Source organism: Tamandua tetradactyla, chromosome 4 (assembly GCF_023851605.1).
Source record: "Tamandua tetradactyla isolate mTamTet1 chromosome 4, mTamTet1.pri, whole genome shotgun sequence".
In the NCBI taxonomy this organism is placed as follows: domain Eukaryota; kingdom Metazoa; phylum Chordata; class Mammalia; order Pilosa; family Myrmecophagidae; genus Tamandua; species Tamandua tetradactyla.
In genome coordinates, this window is record NC_135330.1 from 33,151,965 (window position 1) to 33,174,152 (window position 22,188).

At 34.0% G+C, this 22,188-nt stretch overlaps 1 protein-coding gene and 1 long non-coding RNA gene across 14 annotated transcripts in view; one reads left to right on the forward strand and one right to left on the reverse strand.

Moving 5' to 3' along the window:
- RALGPS2 (Ral GEF with PH domain and SH3 binding motif 2) overlaps positions 1-22,188 on the forward strand; it is a 264,908-nt gene that overhangs the window by 232,057 nt on the left and 10,663 nt on the right. For 10 of the 13 annotated variants that reach the window (XR_013174130.1, XR_013174134.1, XR_013174132.1 and 7 more), the window contains 7 exons: positions 25-79; positions 2,860-2,937; positions 4,528-4,633; positions 7,419-7,511; positions 16,339-16,444; positions 17,608-17,711; positions 18,741-18,832. Coding sequence is in view for 2 of the 13 variants with exons in the window: in XM_077157113.1 (XP_077013228.1) it covers positions 25-79; positions 2,860-2,937; positions 4,528-4,633; positions 7,419-7,511; positions 16,339-16,444; positions 18,741-18,832 (530 nt within the window). In the remaining 11 variants the exon portion in view is untranslated. The remainder of the gene's footprint in view (positions 1-24; positions 80-2,859; positions 2,938-4,527; positions 4,634-7,418; positions 7,512-16,338; positions 16,445-17,607; positions 17,712-18,740; positions 18,833-22,188) is intronic. The other 3 variants (XR_013174133.1, XM_077157113.1, XM_077157114.1) reach the window with 3 other exon arrangements.
- The window catches only part of LOC143680684 (uncharacterized), a 69,589-nt gene that overhangs the window by 15,200 nt on the left and 32,201 nt on the right, over positions 1-22,188 (reverse strand). The window lies entirely within an intron of this gene.

Here is a 22,188-nt window from a genome sequence, read left to right on the forward strand (position 1 = left end):
AAATTGAATAAATTTTGATTTTAGGTAGCAGCGATGGTTCTGAGCTAAGCGAAGAAACTTCATGGCCTGCTTTTGAAAGGTAAGAGAAATTGCCCATTTGAACGTCTTTGAGCTTGTTTTGTCTATCTTAAAGTATATGCTAATATGAATTTCAAGAGAGAATGCTTATTACACATCCGTAAAAGACTATTTAATCTTCCTGCTGGTGTCAGAAATTAGAAATTGGTATTTAAGTCTGGAATTATAAATTATAAGAATGGTGATGATATAGAGTCATATCTCTGTTTACTTGTATTTGAATTTTAGCACATTTAAAATTGCAAGTTAAAAATAATAATAATCAATCATAATCAACTTATCTTCGTATATGTTCAAAAGTAAAATTATTTTCCTAAGTTCAGGTTCATTTAAGTAATTTTAAAGCATTTAATAGAATGGTCAACTTCATTTTATGCTGCTTTGTGAAGAGTCAAATGACTTAGTAAATTATAAATTATACTCTAAATAAAGCAGTTTGAAGTTTGGATTTAAATTGCAGTGAAATCAAAATATGCCCAGAGTACACAAATTTATTCTGAAATACTTTATGTTATCCCTTCTCCTGTCCATGTTGTTGTAAGCTATAAAAGCCATCACATGTATGCTTTGTTGATCTTCAAAGATCTCCCTAAAAATGTATCCAAACAATGCAAATAATTTACTGAAGTCCATTGGACTCTTGTATTATCTCTGTTTCAGTTCTGCCATTTTCAGACTTATAAGATACTTGACTCTTGACCAAAATAATAATCCCTTTTATATATAAACTAAGCTTAGCTTGATTTCTAAATAACAAGAATGTCAGTTAGGTTGAATTTTGAATGTCATATTAAAACTGATGGGAGTTGAAAATATTTAGTTACCTAACCTCCCTGTCACTCACTTTTTAATAGAAAACAACACTCACTATACATTGGAAATTAAATTATATTTGAATTGGTTGATTTTGTGCTGTTAATTGGAAAATTAGATCCTGGTTCTTGATGAAATTTCATAAACATTTCTCAGCTTTATGTGATTGAGGTTTTACCTTGTAAGCCCTATATTTCAAAGTACTTTTAATTTTTCGACTCTAATTGTCCATGTTCCCAGGTTTTGTTCTCTTCATTTTTTGGTTTGTTTGTTTTTTTACAATTAGTTTTTATATATTGTTTCTTTTTTCAAACTTAATCTTCAACCTCTTTGCTTGGGTTTGCCTAAATGGGAAAAACAAAGAGTTATTTCTGGGGTGCTGTCTGAATTTGTACAGATTGTCTTAGTTCTTTTTCTCTACAAAGACCATAAGGCCATCAGATGTTGATTATAGAGTGTTTTGTAATCTTTAAATAAGAGATATTGATTTACATGGTGATGAATATAAAACTATGTGATGATAATATGAGCCATTGATTGTACATCACGTATGGAAAGTTTGTATGTTGAGACTGTATGTGCTTAGATTGAAAGACTAGTGAACAATGACAGCGAGTGGTAAGGGGTATAGAAAAAAAATAGGGAGAACAAAGGTTAAAATATACTAAGTAGACAGAAATACTAGTGGTCAATGAGAGGGAGGGATAAGGGGTATGGTATGTATGAGTTTCTTTTTTTTTTAATCTCTTTTTGTGGAGTGATGCAAATGTTCTAAAAAGTGATCATGGTGATGAATATATTACTATGTGATGATATTGTGAGCCATTGATTGTACCCCATGCACGGAACATTTGTATGTTAAGAATGTTCATGTTTGTATGTTGTTTTGGCTTGATAATAAAAAATAAATTAAAAAAAATGTTATGTGCTTGACGTTGTATCAATTAGAAAAAAGATATTGACTTACAAAATTGTTTATCAGATTGCTTGAATTATAAGTGAATAATAAGAATGGTTTTGTGTTCATTTTTCTCATCCCAACAGATTACTTACGAAGATGGTGTTTAATGATGTTACCTGTATATCTCAAAAATATTTTTCTTTTATGACAGATGCTTTGCTTTGCAGACATTTGTAGCTAAAAATCTACTGTACTGTGCCAACTTTAAATCAGTGACTTTTGGAAAAATTTTGGGAATAGTTAAATTAATGCTGCCCAGCAACATTCAGACATGAAACAGTAAAAAGTGAATATAAAAGAATATAAAATAATACTTGTGGATAGCAGAATTGAAGATAGTACTTTGAATGTTAAATATGCCATTTTCTGTTCTTATTTACTTATTAAGTAGAGAGACATCAAATATGCTGTTGCTTAAGTTGCTAAAACAATATTTTGTGTTTTAAATAGCATTTTTCAACAGTGGGACTTTTGGCTTTTCCCAGGCAAAGTATCCTCCCCAAAGGATAGAGAGGAAAACAGAATTGCTTCAGTCACATTAAAACTAATGTTTTAACATTACAGGTCAGGTTACATTTTAGGTGTCTTCATAGGGACATGTAATAAAAAATGAATTATTTATATAAACCCAAGCATCCTATTTAAACTGGAATCCAAGAACTGAAATGAAACAAAAAGAAATTTGGAAGAATTTCTCAGGTTTTGGTATTATTTGGTTATAAATAGCTCTTTAATTCTTTTAGCAGATTTGTGAAAGTGAATCTACATATAAATATATGTTGTGCACTAAACACATAAATGTTTCTAGCATCAGTAGGCAAAGGAATAGATTTTTGAAATCTTACTGCATGCTTTAAAAAAGAAAGAGAAGCAATCACATACTATCCTTTTGTAAGATGTAGAAATCTATACTACACGAAGAAATGATTGTACTGTTCTAGGTACTGATGATGATTGTGTGAATAAAAGCATATGTAATGTATACAATTTATAATGGAATCCAACAGGAACAGATTATACCATTCTCTCGGCCCGGTGACAAGAGTGGCACGAAATGGCTATCGAAGCCACATGAAGGCTAGCAGGTACCATTCCCCTGCATTTAGGGGAAACAGCACTCCCCTCTGGTGTTGGTGACTGGCTTCCCATGGGTGTGGTCTGACATTGTTTCTATTATTTCCTGACTTATTGGCTTAAAAATGAAACAAAAGGCCCAGAAAAATTTTTTGTCCAAGATCTAATGTAAAGATAAATTTGAATCGTTCTTTCTGATCCACAGAGCTAATTAATCGCTACAATTGGCATCTTTGTTTCAGATTTTTTAAATGCCTCCAGACTGGTAGCTTTTTAACTGCACAGGTCTTTTCAATGCTGCTGGTTACTGGATGAGTAATATAAAAATCTACTTTTTATTTGTAAGACTGTAATCAAAGCATTTTCTTTGCTTCTCCATTTGATTTGTCTTTTTTTTTTTTTTAGAATTTGTCAGTTAAACTTCAGGTCCTGAATTTGGATGTTTATTTCATTAAACTATATTGGCATATTTAAACTCATGTTCATTCAGTTTAGTTAAGCCAGGTCTCTTTCTGTACTATATTACCTGTGGAAGAAAAAAAAATAATGGTAGATTGGTTTGGGATGGGGTGTGGAGGGTAGTGGTAATGAGTAATCAACCAATTCATAATTCAACAAAATAGCAAGCTTTTGAAGTGTAAGGTATGTCAATTTTTTTTTGGTGTCTCCTTATGTATACCTCCCATATATAGTATGACTCTAACATGAAATTTCTAGTAATTTATAGGTTTTTAAGTCACTTTGAAGACACCTAAATAATCATAAAGGGATAAACTAGCAAACTTCAGTTTGCTTCATTGTTATAAGAATTGTTATAAGATAGATTTTTAACTGTGTATGTTTTAATTGGATCATGTAGAAATCATTCTTGTTACCCTTTAATCAACTGGATAACAAATATTAAAATGTTTGATTATTTTGTAATATTTTCTTAACAAGTATAAAAAGGAACTCTTGAGTTTGGGAGTGATCTTTTTCTTGGAGAGCTATTAAGCTGTATTCAAACACTTATGATGCATTGGCAGCATTTAAATATGATTAAAATTTTTTTGCAGAAAGCAAGTGTTTTTTAATCTGTTGTTACTGCTTTTATTACTTCTTTCACCTGTTTTTAAATTACATTAAGCATGGGATGTTTTGTTTGTTTTCCCTCTCTTGAGCTTCTGTCTGCTATTTTTATTTTCAATTTTTTTGTATTTAAATATTTTTAACAAATAGAATCATCATCTTTCTTACCAGGTCTGAAAGTTTCTAAAGGAAAAAAAAAGTTACAGCAATGATACAGTTTGGCATGTTAATAAGAAAAAAATCTTAAATCCTTAGTATTTACAAAAGTGAATTACTGTATTCCTTCTAAATTATACTTAACTGAAATACATAATAAAGTGTGTATTTTAACCACCTGCTGACTTGAATAACTTTATAATTAACTTTCGTGACTGCTTTCCAAATTTTAAATCATAACCTCTATAATTGTCTGTCTTCTCAGCTTTGAATGAAGTAATAAAGTTTTTAAATTAAACAAATTACATTTTATTTATTTACTTGATGGCTACTATAAGCAAAACCTTTTATGTCCCTTTTTCCTTTCATTATTATAGTTCTGCAGAATCAGAAGATTTGGCTGTGCATTTATATCCAGGAGCCGTTACCATTCAAGGTGTTCTCAGGAGAAAAACTTTGTTAAAAGAAGGCAAAAAGCCTACAGTGAGATTTCTTTTTGTTACATTTTAACACACCTTTAAAAATAGGCATATGTACTAGATCCTAAAAATATATTAAGACAACTGAAATTAAACCAGTTATATAGTATATTTGAAATAATTTAAAATACACATTTGCCTCACCAGGTTTCTTTATTTAAAGTGGTGTTATACCTGCCATATAGATTTCAGTTAAATCATGTCTTAAGGGTGCTTAAATCAAGATACTCCTATACTTCCCTTTGCTCCCTAATATAGTTCTTATACAAAATATTTTAAGAACCCTGAAAGTATATATTATTTAAAAAGTATAAAATAGTACCCAGATAATAAGTGCTATAGTCCTCTGAACTGTAACTATCTACAGAAAAAAAATAAAGCTTAGTGAAACAGACTTTGATACGTAACACAAAAGTTTGTCTTTCCCAACATCAGTATTGTAACTTGTCTAATTAAAGATAGAAGATGGTATTTTTTGTTTTCTTCGGGTGATATAGTTTTATCTAATTTGGAATATACAGTCTTTGACATATACCCACGCTTAAAGCTTTTGAAGAATGAGAGTTTCCTAAAATATAAAAATAATTTACATGTAAGTAATCTGATTTTCCTGCTCACGTGACAGTAAACCACAGACAGGCACATGTAATTAAAAGACTACGCTAGGCCAGCAAGAGAACTACGAATAGCATGTCACTCAGGGCTTCACCTCACCTGGTTTGTGTTGAATGCTGTAAAGAGAGAAATGATGAGATAAAATGCCTACCTCATGGAGATTGCATTCCAATGAATTAAAAAACAGAAACTAAGCCCTTAAAAATAAGATAATATGATAGAGCATGATGGGGTGAGGAGAGATGTCACCATAATGAGGCTTTTTTTGCTGAGATCTAAAAAGAGATTGAGTCAGCCATGTGACAGTCTTGGGGAGGAGCATTTAAGGACCAGAAACAGCAAGTGCAAAGGGCTGGATATGGGGCGGGCCATGGTGGCTCAGCAGGCAGGAGTGCTTGCCTGCGATGCCAGAGGACCTGGGTTCGATTCCCGGTGCCTGCCCATGTTAAAAAAAAAAAAGGCCTGGATATGGGCATCTCCAAGAGACAAGGAAGCATGTGTGGTCAAAGCACTGAAAGTGGGGGATATGGAGATTAATTCAGAGAAAAAGGTTAGGGTAGCTTGATGATGTATTAAATGTGACATTTGAAGGAAAGACTAGGAAGAAAGATAACCTCTGGGTTAAGGGACTGAGCAGAGTAGATGTTAGGGACTTTTATTGAAGTAGGGAAAGGTTTTTTTTTTTGGTGGGATGTAGGTAAGTCTTAGCCAATTTCAATGTGATATGCTTATTAAAGGGGAGATGTCAGTTTGGCTCTTGAAAAAGTACAGTTCAAGAGTGTAGCAAAGAGATAAGAGATTAGATATCATTAGCATACAAATATTAATTGAAACGTGGGACTAGATGAGATCATCTATGAAGAAAGTGTAGCTGGGGAAGAAGTGGCTGAAGATAGAGCATTGTAGCAAGTAAAGAAAATTTTTTTTCTGCTATAAGAAAAGTTTAGGAAAAAAACTAAGGAACTGTTATCGTAGAAGTCTAGCAGTTAAAGTATTTCAAGGAAGAAGTGGTCAGCTGTGTCAGATTATGCGTATTATGAAGACAGAGAACAGCTTTGATAAAATGTCAACTATTAATAGCCTTGACAGTAGCAGTTTCAGCCTGAGAACCTTATTGAAGTAAGCTGAGGAAGAAATGGTCAAAATAGAAGTAGAATCAGAAATTAGAGACAAACTCATAAGCTGTACTGTAAAATAGAAGCAAAGAAATTGAATGGAGTCTGGGGAGCAAAGAGGATGAGTCAAGGGAAGGATTTTTTAAGGTGGGAATACTATTAAGGCTCATTTAATGATGGTGGGGAGGGGGGAATTGAGGCAGTGTTAGAGAGACACATTAATTGCAACGTAAATTCCTTGAGAAAACAAGAGATAGCTGAGATCTAGGGGATAAAAGGTGATTTTGAGTTTGTCCTTAGTAGGAGGGTTAACTATTGTAGCAGAAAGGGAGGCCAAGTATATGGGTCTACAAACAGGTAGTTAGATGAAATTAGTGCTGGGAAGATGTGGCAGTTCTCATCAGATTTGCTTTTGATTTTTCCTGCAAGTATGAAATGAGATCACCGTGGGGGTGGGGTATTCGAGTTTTGGGGAGAGAGGAAAAGTATAAAATAATCGTCTCCTGAGAGAGAGGAAGTATAATGACTTACTTGGGTAAAAGGAAAGGATTGTCAACTTCCATTTGAAGTTGGTGATCATAATTTAATCAGTCAGCAAAATTATATGATTTCTCCAGTAATATTCAGCTACTATAAGGTGGTACCAAGTAATTAGTTGCTTAGATTTAACTATAGTTAGGGTTTTGTTGGGAGAGAGGATCAAGGGGCATATTTTCGTATTTCAAAGGGCATAATTATAGTGCTAGATCATAGAATATAGGCTAGCTACGAAGAAAGGAAAAAGAAGAGGACATGGGCGGAGGAATGCTAGATACTATTGAAAAGGGAAAGGACTCTTAAAGAAATCAAGAATTATCTGAATGATAGTACTAGAGTATATTAGCTGGACATGATAATCAGGAATGTTGAGAGAGATTTCAGAAGTAATACAAGTCTAAGGTTTGACTATTAGATGACTAAGGAGGAGTGGAGCTAAAGATCACTTCACTAGTACGCTGAAGACTTAAGGGGCCACTAGCATTTTATTAATATATTCATATCTGTGTTTGTCCTTTCCAGGTAGCGTCTTGGACAAAATATTGGGCAGCTTTGTGTGGGACACAACTTTTCTACTATGCTGCCAAATCTTTAAAGGCTACAGAAAGAAAACATGTAAGTATTCCTCCTCTGGAAGATTATAAGGAAAGTAGCCCTAATGGGATGTACAGTGTTTTGTTTTGTTTCATACTCTAGTCCACAGGTTCTTATACACCGTATTAGGGTTTTCTTAGGAAACAGAACCAACAGGAAATGTCTGTAAATATGAGATTTTATGAAAGTGTCTTATGCAGCTGTGGGGATGTATGAGTCCAAAGTCTGTAGGGCAATCCACGAGCTGGCAGCTCTGGTGCAGGTTTTCAGTGAGTTCTCCAGGAGAGGCTAGCTAGCTGCAGTTTGATGTTGATTTCCTGAATGCTATTTTTACATTGCGGGTGCCAGAACTGCACATTCCTGATATCTGTGTTGGCATCAAAGCCTTCCCAGACGTGGATTTCTGGTTTAGAATATGGTTTGAAACTATTGCCTTGTTTCTTTTTGTATAAATGAGAAGACTTAATAAGGACATTCTAATAGCATCTAGTCAATTCTCCAGGCTCCTTGGTAGACAGAGGCTATCAGTCTTTCCAATCCTTATTTTATTTTTTTTTTCGCATGGGCAGGCACAGGGAATCAAACCTGGGTATCCGGCATAGCAGGTGAGAACTCTGCCTGCTGAGCCACCATGGCCCGCCCAGTCTTTCAAATTTTAAAGCATTTCCAAACAGATACCTTTCATTTTCTCAGTAATTATCCCATTCCAGTGTTTATCCTAGTCATTAAAATAACTTTCCACCACAAATTACCTTGAAATTATTTTATTAACTGTCTTAATGTAAGTTGATGTTGATTACTCCTAAAATGTTCTTACATCCTCACAAATTTATCATCAAAACAGGTTTACATTTTAATGAACTCATGGTAGACTTTGATTTTTTTTGATGGTGGAAACACTATTTGTTTCCCATTTAAATATGTCAGTTTTTTCTTAAAGAAATAAAACTATTAACTAGGAGTCTATGTTCCTAATTTGTAAAATGTGAGAATTTGGTGCCAACGTCTAAAGTTTTTCTACCTCAATGCCTGACTCAGTGATTTTTCCCAACAGTGAAGAAAAATAAGCAATGACAATAGTTACTACAGTCAGCTTTCTTGTGTTTCATATTACTTAAATGAAGACTCAGAATACTCATTTCTCCAGATGTAGAATCTTCCCCTGAATCTCTTTTGTGTGCTGTTTTGCTTTTATGTACCAGGGATACAATCTTAGAAAGGAAGAATAATTTGTTTCCATGTTTCATTATTAAATACCCTTGAGAGGAATTTTGTTTCTATATTTTGTATGTTTGGGAGAAAATTAAATGGTTTAAGATTTACTGTGGAAGGAAGAGTAAGCCACTAAAGGAAAATAAGCCCTTTTTCTGATTATGAATTACCCAAATTATGCTGCATGTTTCAGAAAAGCTCTTCTTTTTCCCCACAGTTTTATTACTTTAATTACACCAAAGGTACCTAGAGGACATTTTTGGCTTAAATAAATGTAGGAGGTGCTATAGATAGCATGTGGTATAAAAAAAAAAAAAAAAAAAACAGCTCCAGAACTATCAAAGTTTTTGAGATAGCCTCTCCTTTCTTCCTTTACAAACATAACCACAGCCTGTCCCCATTCTGAATTTCACGTTAATCATTACCTTGCTTGTCTTTACTTTTACCATATTTCCTTTTATAATGCAGTTTCATTTTTGAACTGTCTCTAAATGGAATCATATATATTCTTAAGCACAGACTCTTTTGCTCACTATTATGTTATTATAATTATTGCATTGAATTAAAGACTGAGTGATCACAACCATTCTGTAGATATTTTTTTTTTTGTATTGGGGCCAAATTGACTATAATGCCAACATACCTGTCAAAATTACATAGTTTTGTTCTACTAGAACATTTTACAGAGTAATTGCCTCTGCTTAAAGCTGTTGAAAGAAAAAAAAGTAGCTTGATATAGGCTAAATTAAATCCTTTGTCTTTAGCAAAACAGCATATAATTTTTCACATAATCACTGAGATATTTGCTGGCTGGATTTAACTATTATAAAGATGTAAGTATTAAAAATAACATTCTTCTCCTAACTTTAATTAGAAAGAGCCAAACTGGCGAAGTTATAGCTGTATTTGTCAGCTGATGCATATGTTAAATATCTTTTTTGTGCTTGGAATTGTTACTTACACCTATAGAATTACTAATATATTTTGATAGTTTGGGTTTTTAATTATATGAAATTTCTGATAAATAATGAATTTGTAATGTTTAGAAATTAGAATAATAGTGGGTTGTGAGAATGTCAAATTAAGTGAGAAGGAAATGAACTATACCCCTCATCTAAAGTTAAATCTTAGTAATTAGAGAATTATGAGAATGGGATAGAAGGTATACTAAATAAAAACAGGTCCTTGTTTATATTTAGTATCAGTCTTCAAATGGAAGAACAACAGAACTAAAAGCAATGAAGGAAAAAATATTTAATTTTTAACAAAAGTTAAAATAGAAACAAATTGTAAGAAAATATTTCCTATATATAAGCAACAGTTTAAGGATTAAAATCTATTATGTAAATGTAACACCACCTATGTTGTGATATTTAAGTTAAAGCCAATCGTGAGCAAACAGTCATCTCTAGATTCTCAGACATTCTACAAGACAGCTGGCTTGGAGTCTTTAAAAAGACCAAAAGTATCAGGATGGAAGTGGGGGTAGGAATATAAAAGACGGCTATAGATTCAAAGAGACTGAAGAGTATTGACAACCAGATACAATGTATGTCTTTGATAGAATCCTGGAGTTAAAAAAAAAAAAAAAAAAGCTGTAAAGGTTATTATTGGGACAATTAGAAATTTTAATATGGATTTTATATAAATGTGTCAAATTTCTTGGGTGTGATGCTTATATTGTGGTTATGTAGTAATATGTTCTTATTCTTAGGATATAAATGCTGAAGTATTTGGAGTTCAGTGACATGATGCTGCAAGTTAAATTTAGATGTTCAGAAAGGTCAAGCAAATGAGGCAAAATTAGATGAAGAGTATTTGGGTAATCACTGTAGTATTCTTTCAACTTCACTGTATTTTGAATATTCTGAAATTAAAAGATGGGCAAATCACTAATGAAAACCCAGGTTAAAAACATATGCTTTAGAGAATAATAAAATATGGGTATGTAAACTTCCAGATTCATCCTCCCCACATTTATAAACATATATATACAAGTATAAAAAGCAGAGTGGCTTGAAGAGAGAAGGGGAACTATTATTTTAGTCCATATTTTTTTAATATTTCAAAATGAAAGCATTTACTATAAAAATAATTTTTAGTGGCAGTGTATTCACCACAAAAATGTTTACAGGGATATTTGAACCTATCACTGTATAGTTATCAATGCCTAATCGGTATCAAACAAATATTATTTGATTAGTTACATTGTAAAAACCAAGCCTTCTCCTGAAAAAGAAATCTAATATATATAAAGACAGAATACAACTCAGAATAAAACTGTACAATAGAAAAATGGGAAAGGATGATAAATAAAAGCTGAAATTCAAATGTCTAATGAACATGAAAAGATGTGATCAACCTCACTCAAAAAATACAGATTAAAGAAGATAGTTTATTGGGGTTTTTTTTGCCATTGGCAGAAATTTAAAAGACTGATAATACTCTCCCTCTCTAAGTGGGACATGACTCCCAGGGGTATGGACCTTCCTGGCAAAGTGGGACAGAAATCTTAGAATGAGCTGGGACTCAGCGTCAAGGGATTGAGAAAACCTTCTTAATCAAAAGGGTTCACTCTTCCGAGCGAAATGAGACAAAGTGTCAATAGTTGAGAGATTCTAAACAGTTGTGAGGTTATCCTGGAGGTTATTCTTACACATTATATAGATATCACCTTTTTAGTTAAGGTGTAATGGAGAGGCTGAGGGGAACTGCCTGAAAATATAGAGCTGTGTTCCAGTAGCCCTGTTTCTTGATGATGATTGTATAATGACATAGCTTTCACAATGTGACTGTGCGATTGTGAAAACCTTGTGTCTTAAGCTCCTTTTATGTACAGTATGGACAGATTAGTAAAACATATGGATTAAAAATAAATGAATAATGGGGGGAACAAATGTTAAAATAAATTTAGTAGATTGAAATGCTGGTGATCAGGAAGGGGGTGGGGATCTGGTATGTAAGAATTTTTTTCTTTTTCCTTTTTATTTTTCTGAATTGATGCAAATGTTCTGAGAGGTAATCGTGGTGATGAATGTACAACTATGTGATGATATTGTGAGTTAGTGTTTATATACCAAAAATGGAATGATCATATGGTAAAAATGTTCGTGTTTGTACAGTTATGTTAAAAAAAAAAAGTTTTTTTTTTAAATGCATTATCTCATGAGATGGAAAGTTCTCCAGGACAGTTAAATGAAAAGAAAAGCAAGATACAGAACAGAGTACATAGTATGCTACCTGCGTGTAAGAAAGGAGGGTAGGAGTATATATTTGTATTTGCTTACATCTGCCTGAAGAAATGCTGGAAAAGGTACAACAGAAATGAACAAAAATGGTTGGCTAGGGGGGACTAAGGAGTGGATGAATAGGAACAAAGTGTGTCCCTTTTTGCTTTGTTCTGATTTGTGAACCATATAAATGAATTTTCCATTAATTTTAAAATATATAAATAAATTCTACAGTGTGGGAATTCAAAAAAAAGACATAATATAGCATTGGTTGCAGTGTAGGAGAACATAAACTGTATCATACAAGATTGGCAGAAATTTAAATTGATGTTGTATCTGTGGGAGGCAGTTCTAGTCAATATTTGACTTAATAATAACCAGCAATCCCACATCTGAGAATCTGTCCCACAGAAATCCTCAAAAAGCACCCAGATAGCTGTAGAAGATTATTTATTCCTGTAATGTTTTTTTTTTTTTACATGGGCAGGCACTGGGAATCAAACTCGGTCCTCTGGCATCACAGGCAAGCATTCCTGCCTGCTGAGCCACCCTGGCCCGCCCCTTGTAATGTTTTAATAGCAGAAAGCTGTATACAACCAGAGTACTTATCAGTAAGGAAATAGTTACTGACTGGTAAAAGCCTCAAATGAGAGAATAAACATACCCCTGTTTGTATATAAAAACCAACAGCAGCAGCAAAAAGCCTCTGATATAGATGAATAGAAAAAGAGTTATATCCTTTTATAGGGGCTTATAGTCCTTGAGTTACTTTTTTTAATTAAAAAAAGAAGCAATTGAGACAGAGGTTTGGAGAGAATATTAGAATATTAGAAAATCCTTTGCTCCACTTTAAATTAGGAGCCATCAAACCAGCAGTTCTTGGTATTGCCAATTTTATTGTCTTCATAGTATTAAAACTTCCTAATTCCCTTAGCGTTCATTTTGGACCTGTGTTGTACTGATAATGTGTTGTGCTCATTCTTCTTTTAATTGGGAAACATACATACAAAGAAGATAAGTAATATTCATGTACATATATTAAAATAATAAATAAAATGTACACCTATATACCTTCGATTCAGGGTGTAAAAAATAGAATGTGACCAGAATCATAAGAGCATTGTTCCACATCCTCACCATATTTGTCATTGTCAATCTCTTTAATTTTGGTTGATCTGTTAAATATGAAATGGTATCTCACTATGTAAATTTGCTTACCCTGGATTATTTAATGAGTTTGAAATTTTTTTCACATTCATTGCTTATTAAGGTTTCTTCTGTGAAATGCCTGTATAAATATTTGCCTATTCTTCTCTTAGATGCTGTAGTTTTCTTTTTATATATTCTGGATATTAATCTATTATCAATTTGTTATAAAATATCTTCTTGACTTGTCTTTTCACTCTCTTATGGCATATTTTAATGAAAAGTTCTAAATTTTAAAGTAGTAAGATTTACCTTTCTTTTCCTTTATGATTAATATTTCTGGGTCATGTTTAAAATTCCTTCTCCAACCTAAGATCATTAAGATAGTCTCATATATTACCTACTAATAGTTTTAAAGTTTTGCATTTTACTTTAATGTCATTTATCCACCTGGAATCATGGTAGGGTAGGCAGTTTTGTGGCATAGGCATCCATGTTCCTGATTTTTCTGTGTAGATAACCACTTTTCCTGGCACCCCTTACTGAGCAGTTAGTTTGTTCTTCCTTCACTGATCTGCGGAGTGCACTGTTACCAGTTTATATTTTTATGCATGTTTTAAAATTTAATTTAAATTTTTAAATTTAAAATAATTAAATTTTTTTAATTAATTATTTTTTAATAAACCCAACTGTTCCAACTTTTATTATTGCTCTATTGATTTGTCCTTGTCCCAAGAGTCATTCTCAGTTACTGTATCTTTATAAGTTTTGATATGTAGCAGAGCAAATCCCTCCTAATTCTTCAGGAGACAGTCTAGGTTATTCTTTGTCCTTTGCTCTTCTATATAAATTTTAGGATCAGTTCTACATAAAACCTTAATCAGATTTTTAATCTGTAGATAGATGTAGGGAGAATTGACATCTTTACAACAATGTGCTATTTTCTCCTTTTCATTGACGTCTTTACTGTATCTTCTTCTTTAATGTTGTTTAACTGTTATACTTCTATGTCTTTTATTATATGTGTTCCTATATACCTTCTTTTTTGTAACTGATTTTTATAGTTCTAGTGTATAGAATTACATTTTGACCTTTATGTAAATCTTTTTCCATCTTCCTTACTAATCTTTCTCATTAATTTGGTAGATTTTAGTGAATTTTCTGGGGCATGATATCATTTGTGAGTAATAGCGATTTTATTTTCCCTCACCTGTGTACCTTTTATTTCCTTTTATTGTCTTATTGAGCGGACTTGGTCTTCCAATTCAGTGTTGAATGGAAGTAGCAATAGTGGACATCCTTATCTTGATGCTTTTGAAATGTATTTAGCATTTTACCTCTGAGTGTAATTGCTGCAAGGTTTTTTTCCCCTACTTTGTTTTGTTTTGCTTTTTTCAAGGGTTTTGTTTTTTTGTTTTATTTTTGGTGGATGCTCTTTATTACATTAAAAATTTCCCTTCTGTCTTAGTTTGCCTGAGCTGCTATCACATATCACACACAGTGGGTTGGTTTAAGCAACAGGAATTTATTGGCTTGTGATTTCAAGATTAGGAGAAGTCCAAAATGTAGTAATGGAAAAGCTATGCTTTCTCCCCAAAGACTGTAGCATGTTTTGGTAGTGGCTACAGGCTGTTGTTGGCTCTCCTGTTGCATAGCAGTGTCCTCTCCTTTCTCTTCCAGGTCCTGCTAACTACTTGTTCTGGCTCCTTTCTCCCTGTGGCTTTCTCTTTATAAGGCCTCCAGTAATCTGAATTAAGGCCCACCTCATTCAGTGGGGCCTTGCTTTAAATAAAAATAACATCTTCAAAAGGTAGCATTCAAACTGGGTTCACTCCCACAAGAATGTAAATTAACAATACATCTAAACTGACACATAATTTAATGTGTCACACCTTCTGTTCCTGGTTGGCTGTATTCTATTCCATGTTTATTTAGCATTAAATTTTAACAAATGGGTTTTTTGTGTCATGTGCTGAGTTGATCATATAATTTTTCCTTTTAATCTGTTAATATGATAATTTACTTTTAATAGTTTTTCCTAAATTTAATTAACCTTTTTTTTTTTTTTTTAATAAACCCAACTGTTCCAGAGTAAGGCAAGGGGCTATATAAGACAGCCTTCCACCAAACTGCGAGGGTACAGCAGACCAAAGAATGACTCGAACAAGTCCAGCTCAGAGAGTGAGAGAGCATTTGTTGGGGGCTTACAAGGAGTCCTCATCCCAGTGGTAGGAAGAGATAGGAACTCCTTGCTATGATGGTCTGCACTGACCAGAGGAGGGGGCAGTGTTTTATAAGATTTGAACGAAGGGAGGTAGGATTGAGTTATTAGTGCAGTGTAGTTGGCTGTGTGTGCATTCAAATTAAGGGTTACAAATTGATGGATCAAGCTTCTACAGTTGTTTTCCTCCTGGGCATAACTTCTGATGATGTTGTTTATCTTATCAAGCATTGCTTCTGACAACAATACTGTTTTCCTCAAGCTAAGAGTTACTGTTTTACTGATGGGGGAACATCGGTTCTCTAGGGTCTGGAGAAAGGGAAGAATTGGAAGATAATGCAAAAGTTCATGTATGTTACACCAACTTAGTTGCATTAATGGATTTTCTGATGTTAAGCCAACCTTACATTTCTGCGATAAATCCAGTTGGTCATCATGAATCAAGTTTTTTATACACCACAAGATTCAGTTTGCCAATATTTTATGTAATATTTCCTGAATGTATGTTCAGGAAGGGGAATGACCTAATTTTCTGTATTTCTTTTTTAATACAGAAAAATAAGAAAGAGAAATGAAAGAATAGTTAACTAGAAAAATGACAGGCATACTAAGAATGCTCTTTTTTTTTTTTTTAAGAATACCAAGTAAGGATATAGTGTTAAGGATTATCTGATAGTATTGTTGGTTTAATATAACATCCTTATTAAAATGCAAGTATGTTTTCTGTGAGGGATAGCGGGTAGCATAGCAACCAAAAAAAACCAGAATGGATTGATTTTACCAACAGGTCATGCTCTTAGTGAATGAAGAATAGAACAGATAGGTTTTGATGAAGAGTTGAAGCTGGGAAAGGTATGGAAAATAGAAAGCTACCTGGAGGGCGTTTAGTAGTAAAAGGCACTGAGTAGACCTGCACCAGCTCAAAGACACTAATGTCATCTCTCGTTAGGGAAAACTGAAAAAACTGCCTAACACTTTATTTTTGCTTAGAATGAGCCACAAAATTTGTATTTATGTTAATTATCTTTTTATCTCTTAGTTCAAATCAACATCAAATAAGAATGTATCTGTGGTAGGATGGATGGTGATGATGGCTGATGACCCAGAGCATCCAGACCTCTTCCTGCTGACTGACTCTGAGAAAGGTGAAGTAGTAGAATAACCACGGTTAAGCTCTTGCATACATGTAACTTTCAATAAGCCAAAGCCTAGTTTAACTAGAATACTCTGTGGGGGTAGAAGGGTTATTAGTATTGTTTTATCTATAGGGAGAATATGTCATAATGTATTTTAGTGACATCTCTATATTGTTAGAGATTATTTCCTTTGTTACATGGGCATAAGCTTGAAATTAAAACCCCAAGTAATTCCTAGAGAGCTAACCAAAAAAGAAAAAAGAAATTTGAGAATCTGTAGGCCAGTTATTTTACAATCTCAGATTTGCCATTTATAGTACCCCTTCATTTACACCCTCGAGTTGACTAAGTTTTGAATTTGGCAGTTTTCATTTAAACAGTTTTTATTCAGTTATTTTAAATTAAATTAATTGGTTATTTGATGCTCAAATCACTTTCCAAATAATTATAATACTTTATATGCACTATACATAGATATTTATGAATAAAATTATTGGCTCTTGGCCATAGGCAATTGTTAAGTGAATGAGAGAAGTTGGAGGATGGACTGTGTACAATCAAATCATACTTCCTAATCCTACTTGTGCCAGTAGAGGAGGCGGTCAATCAGAAAAGAATCTTAGTCAATTGCTACTCTCCCTTCCTAACAACTTCCAGCTCTGAACAAACACAACAAAGGAAGCCAGAAAGGAAATTCTTTCTTATCTGCCCAGAATCTTCCACTCCAGCAACTGCTAACTGAAATGAAATTTCACTATCTTTTGTTGACTTTACAACTATATTTTGACCTCTGTTTATTCTAATGCTATTTTGTTTCAACAGATATTCTGCTTTTAGGAGAATACAGTGTTTTAAGTGAAAATTTAAGTAATAAGCAAATATGTTGGATACACACACACACACAAAAAGCATCAAAACAGTCTTGTTTTGAGATGAAAGGAAATTGATTTACCAAGTAAGGACTCCTTGCTTTACATTCTGAGTTGAAAGCCCTAGCCCCCGAAAATGCCAAAAGCACAATTCAGAAAATTATATTTGAAAGCAAGATCATTTTTATTGGGTTTAGTTAATTAATTCTTTTGTTTTCCTTCAAGTTTCCTTAGTATGCGTGATAGAGCTATTTCAGAAGAGCCAAGGTTTTAATGAAGTCTATATTAATGGTAATTTGATAGGAACGGGAGGATGGAAAAATTGCAGCTGTGGTCAGCTTAACTATAGTTGTGCCTTTGTTCAGATAAACCTAATATCTGCATCTGAGATGAACAAGCAAAACAAGGTTAGTTGAGTAATTAGACATTTAGTGGACAAAGAAACATTTGTTTTGTTTTGTTTTGTTTTGTTTTGGTATGGGTGGGCTCTGGGTATCGAACCCGGGTCTCTGATATGGCAGGCTAGAATTCTGCCACTGAACCGCCGTTGCCCGCCCAACATTTGCTTTTGAAAGTGAAAAAGTCCTTTGTTAGAATCTCAAAAAAAAGTTGTATAATGCTTAAATATCAGGCTCTTGAGCCATTGAATGGAATTATAAAGGGAAGAGAGTAGACTTGACAAATGAAAAAACAGAATAAAGGTCTGAACTTAAGGAAGCCTATAATACGTGACTTATAAGAGGGATATCTTAATTTCTAAGAGAAAAAATGCCTCCTTAGATTTTCCCAGGGAGCCCCCAGCAGACCAGGAAATTAGTAATAACCTTCGCAAATGTCTTATAATTAAAGACTATAAACTTAGTTGATATAATTGTTAGCCTGTTAATCCTTAATCATATTCAATAGCTAATATTTGAAAAACATGTTAAAGCATCTTGGCATGTAGGTATTTAATAAAAGATCTTAATATTTATATTATTTAATTATAGTATTAAGAACAGATATTCTGCAGTCTCATCCACACATACAAATCTAGAGGGACTAAACTAACTTATTTAAATGCACTTTAAAGAATATTTGAGGAGTTGGAGTGGGCCACGGTGGCTCAGCAGGCAGAGTTCTCACCTGCCATGCTGGAGACCTGGGTTCGATTCCCAGTACCTGCTCATGCGGAAAAAAAAAGAATATTTGAGGAGACAAATAATATTACTTCTCTACTAATTCATACAACAAAACAGTGGCTTTCTGAATAAATGATCATATGTGAAGTTGTTAGAGGACTCTTTTTTTTGTATGGGGAAAATAAGGTGTTAAATAGAATTCTGCATCTGAGAACTCTGGTCATATCTTATCTTGCTCTTTGATATCTGGCAGAATTATTTTGTGTCATAGTCCTTAAATTTTTATCATTCTCTCCTTGTTTTCGGTAATTTTAGGAAATTCATACAAGTTTCAAGCTGGCAATAGAATGAATGCAATGTTGTGGTTTAAGCATTTGAGTGCAGCCTGCCAAAGTAACAAACAACAGGTGAGCATCTCACTTAATCCCAAGAGTCCATAACCTGGAAATATATTTAAAAGGGTTCCAAAGAGAAGTAAGTGGACTAATTTTCTGAATGAACTGAACAAAGGGTGGCATTTTTTTTCTTTTTCTTGTTGACAACAGTCAGCAAGACATGAAGTCCATATTTTCATCAGGAGTGATGAATAAACTAGCGTAACAAAATAGTAAGAACTATGTAAAGAAAATAGGATAATGTGATAAAGAGTGATAGAAATAAAGACAACTTTAGATAAATGAACGTGAACAATCAAGATCTCTCTAAGGAGATGACAGTGACATGAATGATGAGGCAGGGCCAACCATGTAAAGCTTAGGGAGAAGAGAGATCTGGGTAAAAGGAACAAACAAAGCAAAGAGCCTAAAGCTGGACTTACTTTAAGGATCAAATAAGAAGCAGGGGAACATGGTGCCAGAGTGAGTAAAAATCAGACGGAACTTTAAATTTCTAAAATCTGCTTTGATTCCTCTTTACTTATTCTATCAACAACTTGATGTTAGTTCCTATGGTCTTAATGGAACTAATAACTTTGGGTTTTGATAGTGTTTGTTTGTTTTTTATTTTACTGATTGGTCTAATTCAAAAGCTTTCAGCTACAAAGGAGAAGGAATCCTTAGTGTTGTTTTAGTGTTGTTTTCTACAAACCTAGTTGCAGAGTTACAGTTGAATTATGAATTGATAGAGCAGGTATAAAATAAGCATAACTGTAGTTATAGAAATTGCTATAGACATTTTTTTTTTTTTTTTTTTTTTTACATGGGCAGGCACCGGGAATCGAACCCGGGTCCTCTGGCATGGCAGGCAAGCATTCTTGCCTGCTGAGCCACCGTGGCCTGCCCTGCTATAGACATTTTATAAAACAGAATTTTATTTGGATGTATTTGAAAATCAGCTTATGATATTGTTAATACAAAAATGTATATACAAGTTTATGGAAAAGATGGCTGTAGAGAGACTGGGCTCACTTATCCCCCAGGAAAAATGAGGGGACAGGCAGAAACTATCTAGAAATACAATTCTGGGGCTCTAGAGATTAGGGGGATTGCTGTACAACAACCAAGAAAGTGTAGGACAAAGAGACAGAGAAGCTGCAGTGGAAGATCATAGCACCCCCCTTCAGGCCCAACTACTGGCCCTGATCCACCACTCTTGGGACAGAAAGCTTCAGGGTATTTTGTCCCTGGCAGGCAGGCAGCTACAGACCGAGATGGCTATGGAGATCCACTCTCCCGAGAGTAAGGCAGGACACTATCTAGCACTGTTTCAGCTTTTGGCTAGTGAATTTGGACTGCTGGGACCTGCAATTTCAGTCTGCCCAGCACAATGCTGCTACACCATTATCTGCAGTCCACATGGAACTAAGAGCCTGAGGGGTATAGGTTGCTGAAGAGCACCATCTGCTAGCAGGAGAGGAAAGCGCACTTTTAGGAAGACATCTAAAAGGCGTTTGGGCGAAGAGGGCCATATCCTGGGTAGGCCAGGAGAGCGTACCTTTGGGGAGCAGAATTAAAGGCTGTTTGCATCTTTAACTGACCCATCCTCTCAGGACTCATAGAATTGGTGTACGCCCGCTTCATAGGTCCCTGGCCCAGCCCTAGTTGGGTAATACTGATAAACCAAGTGTCAAAGAAGAGCATTAACACAAAGCCAATCAACAACAAAATCTTTTGACGAGAGAGAGAATCAAAACTCACCAAGATAATCTGATGCCCAGATATCAGCAAAAAATTATAAGCCATACCAAGAAACAGAAATGGCCCAGTCAAAGGAACAAAACAAAAAGTTAGAGGATATACAGAATTTGAAACAACTGATAAAGCTTAAAATCTCCTAAACCAACTCATAGAGATGGCTGGAAGAGATTAAGGATATTAAGACAATAGTTGAGCATAAAGAAGAATTTGAAGGCATGCAAAGAACAGTAACACCTTACGGAAATGAAAGGCACAGTAGATGAAAATAAAAAAAACACTAAAGGCACACAGCAACAGATTTAAAAAGGCACAAGAATTGGCAAGGTAAAAGACAGAGCATCCGAATTCAAACAGATAAAAGGATATAGAATGGGAAAAAATGAGCCAGGTCTCAGGGAATTGATTGACAACATGAAGTGGATAAACATTCATGTCATGGATGTCCCAGAAGAAGAGAAAGGAAAAAAGGCACAGAGAATATTTGAGAAAATAACTCACCAAAAAGTTCCCAAATCTTATGAAAAATGTAGATATCTGTGTCCAAGGGGCACAACATACTCCAACTAAATACATCCAAATAGACCTATTCTAATACACATGCTAATCAGAATCTCAAATGCCATACATAAATTAGGGGATCCTGAAAGCCACAAGAGAAAAGCAATTTATTATTAAAGGGATGCTTAAGAAGACTAACTGCTGCTTTCTCATCAGAAACGATGGAGGTGAGAAGGTAATGGTATGATATCTTTAAGATACTGAAAGAGAAAAACTGTCACCCAAGAATTCTCTATCTGCAAAACTGTCCTTTAAAAATGAGGGAGGTTTAAGATAGAGATAAGCAGAAGTTGAGAGAGTTCATCAACAAGAGACCTGCTGAACAGGAAATACCAAAAGGAGTTCTGCAGGCTTAAATGGAAAGATGAAAGAGGCTTGGAGAAGAGTAGAAATGAGGAGTCTCAGTAAAGGTAACTAAAAGGATAAAAAGAGAGACAAAAATAAGATGTGACATATAAAGCCAAAGGATAAAATGGTTGAAGTGTAAGTATTGCCAATAAGTAATAAAACTGTATGTTAATGGATTAAGCTCCCCAATCTAAAGATACAGACTGGCAGAATGGATAAAAAAATATATGATTCATCTATATACTGTCTACAAGAGGCTCGTCTTAGACACACAGGTACAAATAGGTTGAAAGTGAACAGTTGAAATCATATGAATAGTATTTAGAAAAAAACCTTGGGTAACTATACTAATATCAGAAAAAATAGATTAAATTAAAATCTATTATAAGAGACAGAGATGGACTTTATGTATTAATAAAAGAGGTGACCACCAAGAAGAAAATTTGATAAATGAACTAGACCTAGCAGACACTTACAGATGATTGCACCCTACGCAAAGGAAATACATTCTTCTCAAATTTTCATGGATCATTCTCCAGGATAGACCACAGGTTATGTCACGAGAACAGGTCTCAAATTTTAAAAGATTGAAATTGCACAAGCACTTTCTCTCATCATAGTAGAATAAAATGAAAAATCAATAATAGGCAGAGGATTGGAAAATGCACAAATTTATGGAGATTAAACGACATACTCTTAAGTAATAAGTGGGTCAAAGAAGA